The 20,332-nt window shown below is 52.9% G+C and overlaps 5 protein-coding genes across 5 annotated transcripts; 3 read left to right on the top strand and 2 right to left on the bottom strand.

Annotated features, from left to right (window-relative positions):
- Nucleotides 1–264: 264 nt before the first annotated feature.
- On the top strand, nt 265–1,065 carry J4E86_000195 (uncharacterized protein; the record flags this gene model as incomplete). Its single annotated transcript, XM_051440771.1, has 1 exon — nt 265–1,065. One exon carries the CDS (start codon nt 265–267, stop codon nt 1,063–1,065), a length of 801 nt encoding a protein of 266 aa, XP_051306942.1.
- A 2,491-nt stretch (nt 1,066–3,556) lies between these two features.
- On the top strand, nt 3,557–5,600 carry J4E86_000194 (uncharacterized protein; the record flags this gene model as incomplete). The annotated part of the gene is made up of 4 exons (XM_051440770.1): nt 3,557–3,583; nt 3,636–3,854; nt 3,907–4,947; nt 5,001–5,600. The coding sequence occupies 4 exons, from the start codon at nt 3,557–3,559 to the stop codon at nt 5,598–5,600; spliced, it is 1,887 nt and encodes a 628-aa protein (XP_051306941.1).
- Nucleotides 5,601–11,381: 5,781 nt separating this feature from the next.
- J4E86_000193 (uncharacterized protein) lies at nt 11,382–12,597 on the top strand (the record flags this gene model as incomplete). Its single annotated transcript, XM_051440769.1, has 2 exons — nt 11,382–12,424; nt 12,564–12,597. 2 exons carry the CDS (start codon nt 11,382–11,384, stop codon nt 12,595–12,597), a joined length of 1,077 nt encoding a protein of 358 aa, XP_051306940.1.
- A 2,122-nt stretch (nt 12,598–14,719) lies between these two features.
- Nucleotides 14,720–17,831, bottom strand: J4E86_000192 (uncharacterized protein; the record flags this gene model as incomplete). The annotated part of the gene is made up of 3 exons (XM_051440768.1): nt 14,720–15,988; nt 16,250–17,191; nt 17,238–17,831. The coding sequence occupies 3 exons, from the start codon at nt 17,829–17,831 to the stop codon at nt 14,720–14,722; spliced, it is 2,805 nt and encodes a 934-aa protein (XP_051306939.1).
- A 372-nt stretch (nt 17,832–18,203) lies between these two features.
- On the bottom strand, nt 18,204–20,241 carry J4E86_000191 (uncharacterized protein; the record flags this gene model as incomplete). Its single annotated transcript, XM_051440767.1, has 3 exons — nt 18,204–19,781; nt 19,840–19,912; nt 20,207–20,241. 3 exons carry the CDS (start codon nt 20,239–20,241, stop codon nt 18,204–18,206), a joined length of 1,686 nt encoding a protein of 561 aa, XP_051306938.1.
- Nucleotides 20,242–20,332: the final 91 nt, after the last annotated feature.

Raw genomic sequence — 20,332 nt, 5'->3', positions numbered from 1 at the left:
GGAGGGTGAGATTTAAGGTCTGGTCTCACGACATTGAATAAGGGTGTTATCTGCGGACGTCGGTTGTTGTTCAAACTGAAGGTTGCTGCTTTCCTGATTGCTGGACTCTCATTCCCTATCAACCTTTACCTCAGCATTACCATCACCATCAACAGCACCCATCCGCTACCCTAATTCATCCCAGCCGAAATACCAAATAAGCCCGCCAATCATCCACCACCTTCCATCTCACCCGAAACCCGCACACCTCGTCTCACCACCAAGATGGGCGTCTTCTACGAAACCATACCGAACAGCCTCATCCCATGGATCAAAGAACAACAAATGCTTTGGGTGGGCACCGCGCCCCTCTCAGGCGACGGTCACATCAACATCTCCCCGAAAGGAGGTCAGAACTTTGGCGTCCTGAACGAACGAACGTTTTGGTATATGGATCTCACCGGCAGTGGCGTAGAAACGCATGCACATCTGCACGAGCCAGGTAATGGTCGTATTTGTGTCATGTTCATGGCCTTTACTGGTCCGCCAAAAATTGTGCGTATCTGGGGCGAGGGCCGCGCCATAGAAAACGGAACCCCAGAATACGAAAGCTTCATACGAGAGCACAAAGTCGAAACTATCCCCGGTTCCCGCAGTATCATCATGGTAGATGTGCACCAATGCGGCACTTCCTGCGGTTTCAGCGTGCCCTACTACGACTTTGTTGGCCACCGCGACATTCTGAACGAACACTTCAGAAAGAAAGACGCAAAGTACCAGGCTGGCGACGAGAAAGAATCAATGGACTACTACTGGGCGTGGAAGAGCCAGCTTAGTATCGATGGGTTACCTGGCATGAAGAGGGGGTATGAGTTTGCGCAGAGGAATGGGGTGCAGCCGTTGAAAAAGATGGTGGGGCCGTATGCGCCTGGGGGGAGGGGTAGGAAGGATGGGGATGGGAGGGTGGAGGTGTTGTGGTTGTTTGTGGTTTTGTTGTTGGGCATTGTTATCGGTGGGGCGGTTAGTTTGAGTGTTGTTACGCCCGAGAGGGTGAGGGCGCTGCAGGAGAATGGGAGGGTGTTTTGAGGGGGTGGGATCTAAAGATGTGGAAAGGTGCTAGTGGAAGCAACCACATACGCAAAGGTACTCCTCATCAAATGAGAGAGATCGCAATCCTCAACCTCTGTGCTAGCGGAAGTCAAGAAGCGGAGTGTACTGCGTGTTAGAGATTCAAAAGGATCCAATCGGTAAACTCCATGCAACATGTGCAGTATACGTTCTTCGACACTGCGCAGTGCAGGTACTCGTGTGACTCGTATGTCAGCAAATTGTACCAAAGGAAGTTAGTTATGTCGGTGCTAAGGATCTCACGCATACTTGCACCACCCGGTACAGTCTGCGCGTGATAGTCGTACCTGTACCGGTTCCTGGCGTGATGACAGTCGAAGCGATTGGTGTATGCATTCAAGTGAGCCAATGATCTCTACCGTGAGACATTGCAGGTAGCTCAGGCCGCTCTTGTTGCCAGTAAAGATTGGAGTCCAGGAATCCCGATGACTGATCATCTATTAGGCGTTACGTGGGAATTAAGAATTGTCATTAGGCGTGCCATGTGCTGTAACACACGTATACGAATGTCCGGCGCTGATGGTGGAGATTGTCGAGTTTGAGAACGGATGGGGAAGCGACAGGCGGCGGGGTCAGACGGGGCGGGATCCAGCCGTAGCTACTACCTCAGCGTTGGGAAGGTGCGAACCTTTCTGTTACCTCACCGTGGCCTTGGCTAGACTCAGCGCTCTGACATGCGCGTGGTACCGAGCACATGGAGAGTACCAGCGTAGTCGACAAACGGACCATGCACTATTCCTCGTGTCCTCCTAGTAGGCTTTAGCCGTTTTGTACCAAGGCAGCCCTGAAGTCAGTATACGGTGCTGACTATGTCTCGGCTAAGCCTGCTTTTTGATAGATGTAGAGAGCCCTGGCGATAGTATGCGAGTGCTGCATGCTCATGATGGAATGGTCTGCAAAATCAACAAGCTCAGCGTCGCGTCATAGAAGCGACGGCAAAAAGCTTGGGACCAACTGCCAACACCGCAGACGCTTATCCGTGGTTCTGGCGTGGCGAGGCGTTCCAATAAAGCCGGAACCGTAACGGTAGAGTACCTGCTCACGTGCGGCATCGCGCTTGCCGGCCGAGGTCTTCATCAAGCTTAATTTAGGCGACGTGTCGATCTTGAGTTCCCCCAATCCCCGTCTTTTACCCTATCAACCTCATCACCGTCGATACGCTCTATTTGCGAAAAAGGACCGCGCATCTGACCAGGTCCGTCGAGGATAGGCGCGACACCACTTCAGCGCGCCGTATGATTACCGCACACCACTGAGCCCGTATCTCAAAGGGTGGCGTGAATAAGCCCTTGCATACCGCGTCTGGGCAGGAAGCCTCAACCGCTGCCACGGCGTCTTCATATCCGCTGGCCGAGGCTTGTCTCGTCGCTCGAAATTCTTGATGCCGGTACCCGGTGTCGTGGTGTCGCATGTCGCATGTCCGTCCCCTGAGCGTGCAATTACCGTGGCCGCAAATACGATCGGGGTCCGTTGCCCAGGTCTTGGGCAACGCAGAGAACATTCGGGAGACCCGCCTCGACGATAGCCCTGGCAGGATGGCCCTCGGAGGAGCGAATGGTAGCGTTCGGAGGAAGTCTTGGCTGTATGGCGCGATTGGCTAAGCCGTTGTCCGTATCCCAAGCTTCGAGCCATTATCTTGTCTATCTGCAGGCGGCCCCACAGCGTGGTTGTTGGTGGGAACGTCTGGCCTGCATCCCGCCAGCCTCCTCGATGTCTTGTCCGAATCAATCGCTGCGGTCGTCTTCCAGAACGTTTGTATCGACGCTATTCCAACGCTATCACCCGCAGATAACCGCGTTTGCGGTCAAAAAGAGCAAGGTCGCTGATACCGCGATTGAAGAATGCATGGGCCATGGGCTGGGCCTCCAAGACCAGAGTCGTTGGAGGCGCGAGCTAGTGGCTCTGGGCATTTCTTGGGGACGACTATCGCTACCCCGCGACCACCTGCTTTAGGCAGGAGGTTAGTCGATGGCATGCGACTGGGGCGCCACAGGTAATTGTTATCTTGGAACCAGCAAGCTCTTCTTGTCTCGCTGCTTGCCAGTGGTGGTTAGCAACTTGGCGAGGCTTGAGTAGCCCAGGACGCCTCGGCGATGCGGTGCGAAAAGAGCATCGTGCAGCACCTATCGCGCACGCGCCGAATGCCTTTCCGGGCACAACAGCCGCGGTGGCAATGCGTTTGCTGATGGACAGACGGTGGTGAAGGAGTCGATACGGTGCCCATCCCTGTGTCGGTGTGCGCGCCTTCCTTATCGGGCCTGAAGCTGTAGAGCACGACGTCGGACCCGTGATTCGCGTGCTCAAATTAAATGCACCACCACCCCATTCTCTTTGCTCGTCAGGGTCTCTCTTCTCCTCGCCGCACCCCATAAACAATCACCTGGCTGCTTTCCCAGCCACTCAACCACGGTCCACCTTCATTGTCAAACGACCTAGGTGCACGCCCATCATGCCTGTTGGTGACGCCGGTGAAGTCGTGAGTATACTCTTCCCAAGCTCCATTGCATACTTGCTTACAACCCTTGCAGCAAGCTGTCGGCTTGGACCCCGCTCTTATTGACGCTTCTGGCGACCCCACGCGCAAGCACCCCGAGATGCACACAACTTCTGCGCCCGCCTACCTCCACTCCGAGGGCAAGGCCACGCTCCAGGACAGCTACCTCAACGAGGCTGATGACTTTCCCACCGATGAGGAGCTCGCCACGCTTCGCCGTGTGCCCGCTAGGATTCCATGGAAGATCTTCACCGTACGTGATCGCACTCACAGAGCACGTGAGACAAACACTGACTTGACTTCAGATCGCTTTCGTTGAGCTTGTCGAGCGTATGAGTTACTACGGAACTGTTGCTGTATACTCCAACTACATCGCTAAGCCGCTCACTACTCCCACTGGAGCCGCCACCGACCCAGATGATGCTGAGGCTCAACCCGGTGCCCTCAACATGGGCAAGCAGGTTGCTTTCAGTTTGACTACATTCAACGCCTTCTGGGTCTACGTCTGCCCGCTTCTCGGAGCCTGGATCGCCGACACCTACCTTGGTCGTTTCAAGACTATTCTGTACTCTGTCTTGGTCGCTGAAATCGGTCACTTGATCCTCGTCGCCTCAGCTGCGCCGTCTGTCTTGGAGAACTCCAACACTGCTCTCGGCGTTTTTATCCTCGGTCTCATCATCATGGGTCTTGGAACTGGAACTTTCAAGCCCAACATTGCCCCTCTTATCGCCGAACAAGTTCCTCAGGAGAAGATGCGCGTTGAGACACGCGGTACTGAGCGCGTCATTGTCGACCCCGCTGTCACGGTCACCCGTATCTACAACTGGTTCTACTTCTTCATCAACATCGGTGCTCTGGTCGGTCAAATCAGCATGGTTTACGCTGAGCGATACGTCGGTTTCTGGCTCGCGTACCTGATCCCCACCGTCATGTTCATCATCGCTCTCCCCGTCTTGATCTTCTGCAAGAAGTTCTACATCCTCCGTCCCCCGAGCGGCAACGTTATGGGCCCTGCTTTCAAGCTTCTCTTCAAGGCTCTTGGACGCGGAATGAGCGTCAACCCCGTCAAGACCTGGAAAAACTGGAACGACGGCAACATGTGGACCGCTGTCAAGCCTTCCGTCCTTGGCTCCGCCGCACCCAAGTGGTACAACTTTGATGACGCCTGGGTTGATGAGGTTGCTCGTGGTTTCGCTGCCTGCTCCGTCTTCTTCTGGGTGCCTATCTTCTGGCTTGCATACCGCCAGATGGACTCCAACCTGACCCAGATGTGCGCCACCATGAAGCTCGGCGGCGTCCCCAACGACATTCTCTCCAACTTGGACCCCATCGCTATCATCATCATCGTAAGTACTGTCCAATGGTCCAACGTCTAGATCGAATGCTAATCGTGCTATAGGTGCCTATCATGGACTCTCTCATCTATCCCTTCCTCCGCAAGCGAGGTATCCGCTTCACTCCGATCAAGAAGATCACCGCTGGTTTCATCCTCGGAGCCTTCGCCATGGTCTGGGCTGCGGTTCTCCAACACTACATCTACAAGACCTCCGGCTACTACGAGAACCAAAACGCAGACTACAAGACCGACATCACTGTCTGGGCTGTTACCGGTGTTTACGTCCTCATTGCCATCTCCGAGATCTTCGCCTCTGTCACCACTCTCGAGTACGCCTTCACCAAGGCTCCCAAGAACATGAGGTCGCTCGTTCAGTCCGTCCAGCTCTTCACCACCGCCTTCTCTGCCGCCCTCGCCCAGGCTTTCACTCCTCTTACCGCCGATCCCCACATCGTTTGGAACTACGGAAGTGTAGCCATCATCTCCTTCGTCACCGGTATTGCGTTCCACTTCGCCTACCGTAACATGGACAAGAACGAAGATCAGCTTAACTTGCTGCCCACCGGTCACCTCGGCACGGAAGCTCAGGCTGCTGACATCGAGAGGCGCCAGAGCGTCAACGAGGAGAGGCGCGCTAGCCTTGTCGCTCAGGAGAAGATGTAAGCGGTTTACATCGCGATGTGTTGATGCATGATGTTGTGATTCGCTTATCGAATCACCGTTGAACGATATACCCCTCAAACCTATTTATTGGTTACCGCGCTTAGGAGGCTAGTTAGGTGTTATGTGCCGCTCGCTGGATGCGTCGGCTACTGGTCATGGCTAGTTTACTTACTTTAATGCCAAACATTCACTTCAAATCAAGTCTCATGCAGTTACGGTGGTACAAAGAAAAGATCGCAGTCCACATGGATTGAGTGTTCTCTCTGCGGTAGTGATCAAGCTGTGCTTATGACTATCGGTCCGAGTGCCCAGGGAACCCGCGCTAGCGTCTCACGCTAAAGCCAGGGTCTCGCGATCGAGCATGACTGTGGTTGTGTTCACGGAACAATAGAACCTTCTCGCATGCTTGAGCGTCACAATACCAAGTCTTGTCAACTCATTATATACGCACCATATCCAACGACTTTACCCTAGAGGCTAATTGTGTAATTCAAGATGGCGACAGGTCTATCGCATGCCACACGTGACGAAGCTGCCATGCTTTCAGAGACGTAAGACCTCTCAGCCTTAATTGCTGTACCATCTGCGCTGACGCTGCAAGCTTTCCTCTATGCGATCTTCCGCAAGAACTTCGTGATAAGATATACGAGTACTCCTTCGAGCCCAAAGCAATCTTCCGCCATGACTCATTCGGGCCTAAAGTTAACGGCTACGAGCGACCTGAACTGTATCTGCCACCCAGTATGTTTACTGTCATTGTAACCGTACCAGTATTGACCTTTCCACAGATGAGACAGACGAAGAGATTGATGACGATGCTAGGAGCGATCCCAACGTAAAGATCGAAGGAGTAACTCATCGCCAAATCGGAATGCTATCCTTCAAAATCTTGATCGCGACGCCTTGGCTCGCTGTATCCAAACTCACGAACTTGGAAGTGAAAAGGGTCATTGAAATCGTGAAGAAAACCTGGGCCCGGACCATCCGAGAGTCTATCCATCATCTACACCACATCAAATCTCCTAGCCCCGCCTTCCTTGATCTCTGGTCCCGCAGTGAACTAGTCCTCGGTCATCAACCCGGCTCATCTCTCCTCTTCTTGAGACTTCTTCCAGATTCGCTCAAGAAATCGCTTCGTCGGCTCTACCTCACCTTATCTGTTACACTTACCCATCCCCGCTCGGATTCTCGCGCAGTATGGGAGCCGAATAATCCTGAAGAGGATGCCTTGTTTACCAATAGTATACGGGATTACTTCCCGAACGTACGTGAGATGGCGATCGAGATCATACCGACATACTACGACTCGTGGCTTGTCGGCAGGACTCCTCCTTCGGAATATGTTCTCGATATGGTTTGGGAGGGCCGCTTGGATACTGTGTGGTTCTATTACAGAGGTGACCGTATATCAGTACAGACAGATAGACTCTTCTTGTGGAACGTGGCGATGGAGGGGAACAACCCTGATGACTACAGTGAGGTGGACTTCTATCTAAAGGGGGTGGAAGAGACCATCTCTCGTACGTCGGCTCGATCCGCGGTATGGCGAGAACTACATGCCTTTCGCATTGTGAAGATCACAAAAGAGCGGAAGCCAGCTTAGTACTGCGGCTGCGACGTGTCTTGTCAAAACTCCCTGTCGTCTTGCTGGTCGTCGGCACACAGCCCTGGCATTGGTCTAAATCCTAGCGTACTCAGTCATGAAGTGAAATTTCGCAGTAGCAGTAAAAGATTGGAAAAAATGCAGAAAAGTAAATTTCACAAGTTTGCGCAATTCTTGGGGCTGCGTGTTTGTCGATGGTACTTGTGAAGAGCCTCGCCAGGCTCGAGCGAGGAAACTAGAAGAGGTCCGAGCGTTTGCGAGACGCGTCCCAGCGCGTCGCGCTAGTGTTATCCCCTCCTTCCGAAAGAATAGAGTGCGCCTTTGACTCAGACTGACCCCCTCCTTCCGCGAGCGCTCTTCGATCATCGTGTTCGCGAGTGCAATACCGAAGCCCGATGTCACATAGACCAACAGACTACTTCGCTGCCTTCTCCTGATGCAAAATGAATCAACGACGACTGAGTCGCCCACATCGCAGTTTCCACGACACCATGGCATTGATGTTCAGTCGAATCAAATCCTTTGCATCTACCTGCCATACTATTCGAGTAAGAATATCACCATACAAGGGAGGGATTCGTTCTCTCCAAAACGCTAACGGTGTCAGTAATCGTTGCGACACACGGAGGAGTTGTCGCATCATTCTGAAACGCGTCCTAGCGCGTCGACCTAAAATGTCCCTCAACACCTGAGTAGAGCCCTCGGATCTCTCTTACATATTTACACAGCAATCACCACTATCTTCCGATTCACACCCAGGTATGGAACAGCCTTAACCACGACCGCAAAGCCTCAAATGTCCACTACTGAACTGCCAACTTCTCGCGGCGAAGCTGCCGATCATCTGGAAGTGTACGCACTTTTAATGTCTGACTTCTGCGTTACTGAAACTGACAGCACTTAGCTTCCGATTACAAGACCTTCCACTAGAGCTTCGCAATTATATCTACGAATATGCGCTAGAGCCGAGGGTCATTCTTTGGCACAGTTGCTTGTGCAACCAACACCCTACGTACCACTTGCCCAATCTCGAGCTGCATCCAGGTATGAAACATGCTAGATCGGCGTTCCTGGTGTTGACGCAATTACAGAAGATATGCAAGATGTTGACGATCGATCCGACAGCTTCGAAGAAGATTTAGAAGGAGACAAGTACTTGCAGGATCCCAACTTGTCAATCGCGGGTAGCCCGCGTGATGATGGAAACACCGCCGTCTTGGCCTTCAAGATCTTGATAGCGACGCCTTTACTCGCTGTGTCTAAAGCCACCAATGAGGAAGTTACGAAGGTACTAACCACCACCAAGAAATACTATGAGAGACTTCTGTTGGCGTCCATATATTTACACCGCATCGCATCACCAAGCGCAGCTCTCATTGATCTATGGGCCAGCTGCGAGTTCGTCTTCCTGCACGAGTACGGCAAGTCCATATTCTTCCTGAGAGATCTTCCAGACTCGCTGAAATCTTGCGTACGCCGGCTGGTGCTCCCTTATGATTTCCTAAGTCTTATTGCATACTCGCGGTGGACCAAAGAGCAATCAAGAGGCGGGGCCTTATTTACAAACTGGATCTCGGATAATTTTCCCAACTTACGGACGGTGGCGATTGAGGTACCAGATATAGACGAAGTCATGGAAATGAATTGGAACGGGGCTTCGGACTATCTGTGCGAGATGCTCAAGAACGGGCGTTTGGACACCGTGAGATTCTGGTACAAAGACTACGAGAACTACGGATGTGCACGTAGGGAGACAGATTCCATCTTTTTTAGACACATAACATTAGAGGGATGCAATTATAGAGGGACAGAAGAGGAGGATCGGTCATTACTGACTGGGGTTGAGGAACCTATATCCCCTACCTCACTGGCGTCTCAACTATGGCGCGACTTAGGGGCATGCCGCGTTGTCAAGATCACGAGGTCGCAGCCACTGCTGCCGTGATGTGTCCTGTCAAGGCTTCCGGTCGTCTTGTTGGTCGTCAGGATACAGGCAGGACGTTAATCTGAACCACGGCGTAAACCGTCAGGATGTGTTTGAAATGAAGTGCCCGCTGCCCCGAAACCTTGCCCAGACAACAGCCTTGCGTTTGGTAGAACGACCTTCTTGAAGTAAGTTTACGCAGTGGTAAAAGAATTTGGTATAAAAAGATGCAGTATCTTTAAGCTTATGCATCCGCGCGACTGTCAGCACTGCGTGACGGAGTCAACGTTACTTGTGAAAAGACTTACGACGAGGCTCTTGGAGAAGGCAGGTCCGAGCTTTGACGAGCCTTGGAGACCTCCAGCGACTCCAGGGGTTATCTTAGCGCGTCGCGCTAGTGCCAATCCCTCACCTGGGCAGTCCGCGAGCGCTTCGCCACCCCATCTTCGCGAACGTTTTCACACGCACCGACAGCAATGACCAGAGAGATGGCGGGAGAATTGCGGTCGGAGTGTGATGATGCCGCCGCGCATTTGCATGTGTCAGTGCCCATTTCAATCATCATTTTATCAGACTGACAACGTGTAGCTTCCGCCTGCACAACCTTCCGCAAGAAATTCGCGATATGATCTACGATTATTCGCTTGAGCCAAGGGCGGTCTTTCGACACACCAATTCAGATGAGGTGGAAATCCAAGATTCGGGGTACAACGAGCCGGACACAGGTAATAGCACGCGTATGGAGCCTCGTCCATCGCCACTAGAGTAGAACTGACATGGACTAGAAGCATGGTTACATACCTTCGATCTGCTGCATCCTCCAGAAGTGGACAAAGAGGAAACCCCAGACGAACTCTACCACGTTTCTTGCAACGATCCCAATGGAGCCGTCATTGACCAGTATCCCTACCCCGAGATTATGATGACGTATAAAATCTTCTCCATATCGACACCCTTGCTTCTGGTTTCCAAAAGATTGCGTATAGAGGCGAAGAGAATACTCGAAGCCAACGAACAGGAGTGGATCGATTACTACACCGAAATTGCGCATTCCAGTATATACTATCATCGGATTGTCAACCCGAGCAAGGCTTTCCAGTACCTTTGGTCTCGCAGCGAGCTCATTCTCGAAAACTGTACATGGAATACCATTTTCTTCCTGCAAACCTTACCGGAGGTTTTGAAGAATAGTCTTAGTCGTCTTAGCATCACTAGCCAGCTGATGAGAGAGAGGAATCCCCTCTCAATATCACGTTGGCCTGGCGACGACGACGTCGGCGAAGCGAGAAGGGCATTGCTGGTAAGACTGTTGGAAAGACACTACCCGAATCTGCGAACGGTGGGTCTTGAGATACCGTGTAAGATGTATAGTGAGGCCACCGTTCACGACTCTGCCGTCTCCTTGTTTTGCTCCATGCTCGAGAGCGGGCAGCTAGACACCATCCGATACTTCTACACGATAGGGTATCCAAGGTCTCTATTAGAATGGCTATTCTCTAAGGATGTAGCTTTAAAAGGGTTCGGAATTGTCAGGCGTGGCAGTATTTCGCTTCAGTTCACGTTAGGCAAGCTGCAACAAAACGCGCCAATTTTGATGCGGCCAAAGTTGGCACGAATGGTTAAAGTCCATTTTGGGCTTGGGGATCATCACGATGTTGGGGAACAGGTCGAAACTTTGAAGCCGCTGCATCATCCGTTAGTCGCGGTCCATGAGCCCATGTCCTCTACTTCAGATACATTTGAAGCGTGACCGGCCTGGGGATAGAGCGCGTTCTTAGAGTCACACGCAGGTAGCAGCATAGTACCATGGCTGCGACGTGTTCTGATATTTGTTCTGGAATTATCTAGGTTACAGTCATTGATCGGATGGCTCTATCCTCCAGTCAGTCCTACTGCAGCATTTAGTCAGGGGTGCGCCTATTGGCTGTGCCACGCTACTCACCTCACTCGGCGCCCACTCACCACTAGCCAAACAAATGTGTAAGAAATGTTTGGAAATATTGTCGCAACGTCGCGGTACTGCTTACAAGTATAGATGCCTTATTGGTGGTATACGTTGCGAGAACCGTGGTCAAAGTGTGCAACCATGGTACCGAAAGTCTGCCGCCTTCAGGCATCAAGATCACGTTTTCAGTTCCAGTATGTATACATTGCGCTTGCTTTCCCACTCTCATCTCATCTCTACAATTAACTTCCTGTTTCCAATCATACTCTACAATTAAACTATTGCAGCAACTACCGAAACTCAGACATCATGACTCTTACTATGATTCAATCCTCAACCGAGTTCGAAGCGGATCAGCTCTACAACGCCATTCACTACTCAGATTTCGCCTATGACTACACAACGAAGGTTTCAGCCTATTTGAAAGACTTTCCTGCTCTTCCCTCCGTTTCGACCACCGAATACTCCTACGCACCAACCTCAATACCTACTTGGTGGTCAGATTTCACGCACAATACACTTTTGTCAGACATGTCTTATCCAGTCTCACCAAGAGAGTTGAAATCTCTCATTGCAGCCGAATTACACCAAGGTCTTACGCAGTCAGCTATCCTCCAGCATTGGATGCAGAGATGTGGGAGCGAAATCCCGCTTGGCAGTGCCGCTGCAGCCGCAGCACTCCAAGACGCTATTATCGTGGCCTCTGATGCTGAGTGGTACGAGCACGATGACCATTTCATCACGGAACTCGGAATATCTGTTCTCAATCCGCGTTCCGTGCCACAAACATTTTCCTCATCACCATGGGGTATTCTCACCAGCATGGAGAACTACCACGTGCGCATCAAACCACACGCACATCTCACCAACAAAGACCTCTGCGAAGGGCACCCGGATGCCTTCCAGTTTGGCAGCACAACCTTTGTCAGCGTGAAAGAAGCGAAAGAAATGCTGCGCAGCGTTTTCACTCGCCGAGACATCTACGGTAATCTACGTCCAATCATCTTCGTCGGCCACGCCGTCTCGAATGACTACGAAGTCATAAAATCGCGCTTTGGTCTCGACCTTGAGGAACTCGGCACTATCGTCGCAACAATCGACACACAAGTGCTGGCCGTAGAACACGGCCTCGTAAACCCATCCCGCAAAATCCGCCTCGCACACCTCCTCTCCGAATACGACATCAAAGAACCATACCTTCACAACGCTGGTAACGACATCGTATGCACCATGATCGCCGCTTTCCTCATGCTTTGTCCTCCCACCGAAGCCCCGCTCAATAAGTTGCATTACGTAGACCTCAAAGCGCAACTCCACAACGCGGGCCAAACCGCCATCAAAGAAGGCCGCGGGTATGGCGTCACACGTTTCTGTGAGAAGTGTGATTCCCATCACCACACCGCACCGTACTGCCGCGTGAGTGTCTGGCACTGTGAACACTGCGAAAAAGACCCTCTGACACGACACATGGCGTATACCCATAATTCACAGAAATGCATTCATGTGGTCAAACAGGCTGCGCTGATAAAAAAACAGGGTAGCATGGGTTATGGACAGGGTGGGTCGAAGCGCTCGAGTAGTCCTAATGCTGTGCCGTGTGAGTTTTGTATTGAGAGTACGGATCCGAGGAGGTATTGCAATGAGAATGCTTATGGGCATAAGACGGGGGACTGTGCGTGGCGTAGATAGAAAATATGAGAAAATCAGATTAAGATATTTATAACGTGTGTCCTGATTGATGTCATTTGATGATATGAGGTGTGTAGGGTATGCAGGTTTGGGGTGATTTTGATCGCAGAGATCATCGTCTTCGTAGAAATCTCGGGTTGATCGAAAGTACATGTGTGGCCTAATTCGTCAGGTCGTCTTGTCGCTGCGATACCTGTCTTGTTGGGTGGAAAGGTGCAGCGTGCCTGCCTTGCAAGGTTAGCGATGTCGCACAGCGTTGAAGCGGTGACGTGAGAAGCAAACAAATATCCCTACGTCGCTGCCTACGCGCTTTTCTTCAAATCTGGCATGTACCTTCTGGATGTGACACCTTTCATCCCAATCACTTTTGCACACCTCCCGCTTTGCGTTCAGTCTTGTTCTCTTGCATCTTTGACGCACTACCGCTGCTTGCCGACAAGCTCCAGCATCTCTACACGCCTGTGTTACCTCATCGACCTGTCTCAGCGTTCACAGTCATGTCTCACCGCGCCTTTCATGAGATGCCCACCGAGCTGGTCGAGGCCGCCGCAGGCTATATGAACGATACAGACCTTCTGTCCTTTCGCTTGACATGTAGACATGCAGACGCGAAGACTCTACGCGTAGTCGGCAAGCGCTTCTTCACTACCCTCAAGACCACTCTGATGGCGTCCGATCTCGAAAAGCTCGACGGCGTCTCTCGAAGTGCGCGGCTAGCCGAATACGTTAGAGCCATTCGGATCCAGGACGACCAACAGAAGGCTGTATCTATGCCCTCGGGCGAGGGCATTCGTCTAGAGCCAGAAGAGCTAGCGAGATTGAGAACGAGGCACTGGATCTGGGCGTGCGAAGCAGTGGGCGTCCTTGAGGTAGACAAGACTGTCGTTGCCAAATTGAAGGCGATACTCGAGGAACGCCTTTTGTCTCTGGAAACCCTTGCTATTCACTATTATTACACCAGAGATGGGAAGGAAGATGCCGAAGCAACCGTTGCGCTCGCTCAAGAGCTCATTTTAGGTGGTAAACCGGCCACTACTTCATTTTCAGTCTACCTCAGTTTGCGAGGGCTTCCCTGCATGGGAGCCGTCTTGACGCTGTACCTTGATCGATCCGGACAAAGAGAAGGTTTAGATATCAGACTGCTTCAGAAGGTGGGATTGCAGCTGTCGTCCGGTGGACCTCCATCGGACCATCTGCTTACCACAGTTTCCCAGTGGGCGCAAAGGTTGGGAGATCTCCGACTGGAGTGCTCAGGACCGGGAGAAGCACTACTTGTCGACCTCGTGCATCAAGGAAGGTTCCTGCCCAAGCGGACGATCCTGCGGTTTTCGTCAAAGGCGTTTCGTCATGTTTGCAGGACATCCTGACGAGCATCGGTCTTACACGCATTTCCGTGGTCTCCGTGTCACGACCGGAAACTTCTTGCATGAGGCTTTGGACGAATACCCACAATAGCAGACTTGGCAAGTAGGCATTAGTCGCGATCCCTGGAGTGAGGACGGTGCAGATGTAGACACTTACGAAGTAGTAATGCGAGATGTCCCTGAGGGTTGCTTTGATCCTGCTCGGATCGATGGGGGGACTGGGCAACATGTTCCTTTCTACTACCTGAAGGGGTGAGGGACACTAGTATCCTAGTTGGCAACTCTTGTACTCTTAGCGCTATAAAGATTGTGGCGCTGTATGCGAGAGTTTACGCAGTAGGGTCGTAGGATAGCTGCATGTATTCTGATGGTGATTGAAACCAAGCGTCAGAAGACTAAGAGATCCTTGTCACTGTACCAGGCGCCCTGAATTGCAGCCCTTTTTCGTCTTAACCGAACGCAAGCGGGTAGCGGAATTTTGCACATGTCTCGATATATATAGCGTGCCGTTGACAAAGCTCCAATATGTCGGAAACTCTGATCAACCAGATCGACCATCCTCAACATACCGCTCCCACCCACCAATCATCCCACCTAAACACCGCCCATAATCCCCTCCATCCACGGATAAACCGTGCCATTCGCCTCCGGATATCCCATATGCAACCTCCCCTGCATAAACCGCATCTCCTTCGGACTCCCATACTCCGCCAGCAACATACTATCCTCCACGGGCATACACCCATCCAACACGCCATTCACAAGCAACAACCTACAGCTGCTCATACCCTGCCCTACAACAGCCACACCCTCTCCCTTCCCACTCACGAGCGAAAACTCGTCTTGGCACTTCTCTTTCATCTCGTCAAAGGACGAATAGCCGTATTTCTGGATATACGCTTCCTCGAGACCGAACGGGTATTCGTGTTTGGAAATCTGCGAGAGCCATTCCGAACCGATGTAGTGGTGGGTTCCGGCGCCGTGGCCGACGCTGCCGAGGAGTTGGGTGCGGTGTGTGTGCGCGAGGCGGATGGCGTAGTAGCCGCCGGCTGAGAGACCCCAGGCGATGACCTTCTTTTCGTTCAGATAAGGCGTTTCGCGGATCCAGTCTAGGATGCTGGTGAAGAGCCGGTCCGGCGAGAGCGGGTCGCGCTTGTTAGCAGGGCAGTCAACGGTTGTGCCGGGTATGTCGCAGATTACGGTTGCCCAACCGCGGTTCAAGTGCTCTTGTGTGCGTTCTGTGTTGTCGGGGCGGTGGCCGTCTAGGCCGGTGATGAGGAGGACGGTGGGGAAGGGGCCGGAGCCGGTGGGCTTGCGGATGTAGAGGGGTATTGAGGTGCCGTCGCCGTTGGAGGCTTGTTTGTGGGGTATCACGACTTCTTCGAGGGGAATGTCCCATAGTTGTGCGCCGCGGAAGTAGACTTCCTTTTGCTCTTCGAAAACCTTCTTCTTGAGCTCGGTGCCGATGTAGGGGAATCGTGCTAATCTGTATACGGCGTTTGCGTTGAGGTATAGCTTCTTCGCTGCCTCTTTGTCCTTGTTTTCCATGTCTTTGGCTTCCTTCGCCAGGCGTTGTGCGGTTGGCAAAAATGCATTTGTGTATGCATCGTCGTAAGGATCGTTGATGTTGTTGTCGATGAGATGCTTGAAGATTGGTTCGAAATCTTCAAACTTGCCATCGTGGAAAGGGTAAACGCCTTTGGTGCAGGGAAATTTCCATCGTTGTTCCCAGAGTTTCTGAATGCTGCCGCGATGTCCGTATTCCTTGGTGAAGAGGTCGCCCAGGATCCAGTTTCCGTTAGGCATGATAGAAACAATTTGTTCGAGGTAATATGTAACAGTATCTTGAAGGTAGGCTGCGGACTATTTGCATGTCGTCGTCGCGCATACAAGCGTTGTATATACTACCGTTTCGGGATCGGCGGGGCCGGCTCGCCAGTTGCTTCAGGCCCGTCCGGACGGACCCCCGCAAAATGAACTACGGCTTCCCGTAGTCTGCATCAACCAAACGTACGTTAAACTTCCGATGAAGCTGACGTTGATGTACATGGATGGTGCGACAAAGTGGCAAGACCCTGGATGCAGGTACGAGGATATGAATTATTGCCCGGGAAACTCTTCTACCTCTTCCTCCTCCGCTTTACGCTTCACGTACTCTCTGAGGACATGCACCAATCTCGTCCTACCGTCTTGCCTCTCAAACACCTGTGCGTGGTCTGCAGTAGGCCACCAAATCGTCTCTGTACCGTGACCTCTCCACTCGGAGTCCTTCCAGGTCCTGTCCTCGCCCTTGAGGTCAGCACCATTAAGGTACTTCCCGATGGTCTCGGTGTCAACTATCAAATCCCTGCCTCCGAGGCTGACAGTCACGTCCCGGTCTTTGAGGTCCTCCTTCCACAGTATGTTCTGTGCCCAGAAGAATTGGCGCGCCAGGGTCTGCGCAACCATCATGTCGGTAGAAGCGAAGTAATAGAGTTGGTGCTCGTTTGCGCCTTTCGGTCGACGCGCGGTAAAATTGTACGCCACGTCGGGAAGATGTAACAGGAATGTAACAGGGTCGATGAAGACCATCGGGCCGATTTTGGCAGCGGTGATGGGGTCCCGAAGAAGGTGAGTAGAGATGACGGAGCCGTAAGAGTGACTTGCGAGTACGACTTTGTCGAAAGCATGGCGTTCCAGGATCATGTTGATCTGGCGACAAATGTCGTCTTTGTCTGGAATCGCCCCAGTGATGCGGAAGCTGACAGGCATGATTTCCACAGCAAGAATACCAACCTGACCATCTTGTACCGCAAGCGGATCGTGCTTGTTTATCTCGTTCAAGAACTCGACGTATGGGTGCAGGCCGATGCCGATGCCGTGTATGAAGAGAATGGGTAGTCGCGTCTTCGAGGTGTGTGGTCGGTACCAGTAACTCAGATCAGGCGCAGATGAGATGTTGCGCGTAGTGAAATTGGCGAGCCGCGGTGGGAAGATGGCCAGCGAGGAGCGAAGGTGGGTGCGGAAGAGCATGAAGCCGTAGTAGCGCAGACGAGCGGCGGTAAGGGTATCGACTAGCATCACGATCTGTCGCCGTCAGTATCCCATATAATGTCGAGACCAGCAGACATACCATATACCACAGAAACGGCCGATGGGCCATGTTGACTTGGTCGATAGTCAGGCGCAAGCTCTTTGCGCTGCCCATACCAGGCGCCAGCTTCCTCCCAAGCATCGTCTCTATGCCATCCGCGTACTCGTTCAGTTCGTCATCTTCAGCGTTGGTTTCTTCCGGGTGCGCCTGCCGCCTCTTCCTCCGCTCCTCGTCGCTCTCCGTGCCGCGGTTCAGCAGCGCCCACGCGAAGAACTCGCGCACATTCTCGCGTCGTATCTCGCCCGGTCTCGCGCCCAGAAACCACCTGCTGATGTAGTACTCGGGGTGAGGGATCTTATCCCAGCATCGCCAGAAAAGCTCCTTCCTCTCCTCCTTCTCGAGGGGCGGCGGGTGTTGCGCAGAGGCTTGAAGCGCGCGCTTGCGGGGCAGGTAGACAAGCAGCCAGAAGGCAGTCTCGATGATGCTCCACGTGAGGAGGAAGCGACGGAAGGCCGAGTGCGGGGGCTCTGCGATGCTGAAGGAGACCCAGAAGATGCTGAAGGGCGTGATAGCGCGGAATCCGAGGATGCACGTCCTGATGAGCAGGTACTTGGGGAGCGTGTTTTCGATCATGGCGACTGTGCGACAGGATATTAGCTATCAGGAATTCAACCGCACCCCATCGAAAGGCATGGCGGGGGGATTATCGTTATCATGGTCGAAGTTGTTGACGGCTACACGGCAGGGTTGCTGCTTACAGCCCGCCGATGACGCAGCTGCCTGCTGCTCTGGCTTAGTCAGCCGCGCATCACACTTCTCGCAACCAACACCGTATTCGGCAGAGTGTACATTCATCCTATATTGTTTGCATCTATGCTAGACCCAAGGTATCTTCAAGGCGTTTTCAGCCGTCATCTGAACTTCCAAAAGCAACTAGTCACCTCCCGGCCTGTTCAAAGCGCCGCCAATCTAACGCCGAAACACCTGTGCAGTCCTTCTGCGATCTCAACCTTGGTTGTATCCTCCGTGCCCTCCACGTGGAGGGTATCCACCACGACCACGACCGAACGAAACGTTGCCATAGCCGCCTTGGCCGAGATGTCCGCCAAAACCCCTGACTGAAGGGTGTCCTCCCGGGCCTGGCGGGGCGGAGCCATGTCCACCAGCAGAGTCGAAGTACTGTCGGAGACCGTCATAGTTCATGGTAGGACCAGATGGACGAGTGGAACCACGACGTGACATGGGACGACCCCAGTTGGAGTAGAACCCCCCACGAGGCGGATTCTTGGTCTTTGGTTTCTTGAGGGCCCGAGCAATAGCGTCCTTCTCGCGCCGGATGAGGGCCTTCTTGTTGGCTACACAGATGCAATGCTCGGTGACGTGTTCCTTGCCTGGCTCGATATTGCACTTGTTCTCCTCGCACTCATCACAACGAAGGTCTGTGGCGGTGCAATCTGGCTTCATGTGGCCAATAGTGCCGCACTTGAAGCAGTACTTCTCAACGCCACCGAGGCTATCATCGAAGTTCGCCACACTATGGCGCTCCAGATCCTCGGCCACTTGCTTCATACTCTTGTGTGCGAACTTCTTGCACTTGTGTCCGCCCAGAACGATTTGGAATGCGGAGATCAAGGTGCGAGCGGCGTCGTTTGCCGCCGTGTGGGAATCACGATGCTCGAAGGAGAGCTCTTCGACCATGCGCCTGAGACCAACCTGCTCGTTCCTCGGCATCATCCAGTAACCTTTGTCACGAACCAGCAGCTGGGTGTCGATGTAGCGGACCACGGTACCGATTGGCTCCATGTCGAAAGCAATAGCCTTGGACTTGAGGTTATTCAGATCGTGTCCGACGTCGTGGCCGAGAACGACGATGGGGAAGTTACCCTTGAGGTCGGGGAAGTAACCCTTGAGGCGGGGGACGTCACTGATAGGTTGTACAAAGAGGTCGGTCAGGATCTGACGCGCCTCGGCGAAGGTGACGAACCGGCCTTGACCGAAGCGGTTGCCTTCGACTCCCCGCGATGCCGGATTCTGGTTCGGGAGATGGGACGTCTCGATGGTGCGTAGGAGGTAGAAGCGGACTTTCTTCATCAGGTTCTCCCCATGATCACCGAAGTCTCCAGTGGCCACGATGGGCAATACATCCTGACGACCGAAGGTAGCGATACCGACCTCGGTGGTCTCGTCGGTATTGTTCGACCAGTGCTCACAGTCAATACAGATGACGATGACATGGTTGGCGAGGTCGTCGGCCTCGTCGGGGATGTTCTTGACGCGCCTGCCGCCGACGCAGTGCTCCCACACTTCAAGGTCGCTTGCTTCTTTGAAGCGGGCCTCGAGCGCGATGATCCTGGGGTCTCGAGTATCAGGTGTATCAGTTATACTGACTGCGTTGAAGCTGGATGCGACCGCGGCGACCGCGGCGACCGCGGGATCTTGAGCATCAGGTTGAGTACTTGCGGGTTGGGCCGCGGTGACGGGGACCGGTCCACTTTGGGAGTTCTGGGACATAGCGGTGTCGCTTAAGAGAGGTAGAGTACTGGGATGTGGTGAGTATCCCATGGCGGTGGGCGAGTCCGCTGTCTGCAGAGGTACGGAGTCAGTATATGTGTCATATGTACTTCGTACAGTCAGAACTTACCTTGCGTAGTATGTCGTGCGAGTGAGCGATCTCAAGTCGACGATGTCGTTCGGGTTGAATGTAGTCGCGGGTTCTAGTTGCGAAAAGACAAGTAGAGAGTGCGGCGGAGACCAGAGGGGTAGGTACGAGAAACGCCGAATGTATAGGTGTGAACGGTCACTAGGCCAAGGTGAGCACGTATTTCATTGAGCTGATCAGTGAGCGTGAGCGATCTTGAACCTTGGCCCGCCCCCGCCGCGCAAACAGGGTCGTCGTGGAGGGGCGGTGGTGAAAGTGAAAGAGGAGGGAAATCTTGGAGGAAAGTTGTTGAGGATATGCTCGCAATCTATAGAAGGCAATGTTGTCGGCAATGGCTGCATATTTATACAGTATGGCCTCAGTTCGCATGAAGTAGCGGATCATGGTTTCAATATCAATCTCCCATGGCTCAATCTCCCATGGCTATGTCCACTAGAGCGGATTAAGAGACTTAGTCTACAAAAAAGCTATCCAG

The sequence above is a fragment of the Alternaria arbusti genome, assembly GCF_024043155.1.
Source record: "Alternaria arbusti strain BMP 1465 chromosome Unknown scaffold_1, whole genome shotgun sequence".
NCBI lineage: Eukaryota > Fungi > Ascomycota > Dothideomycetes > Pleosporales > Pleosporaceae > Alternaria > Alternaria arbusti.
This window is presented reverse-complemented; position numbering and strand designations above follow the sequence as displayed.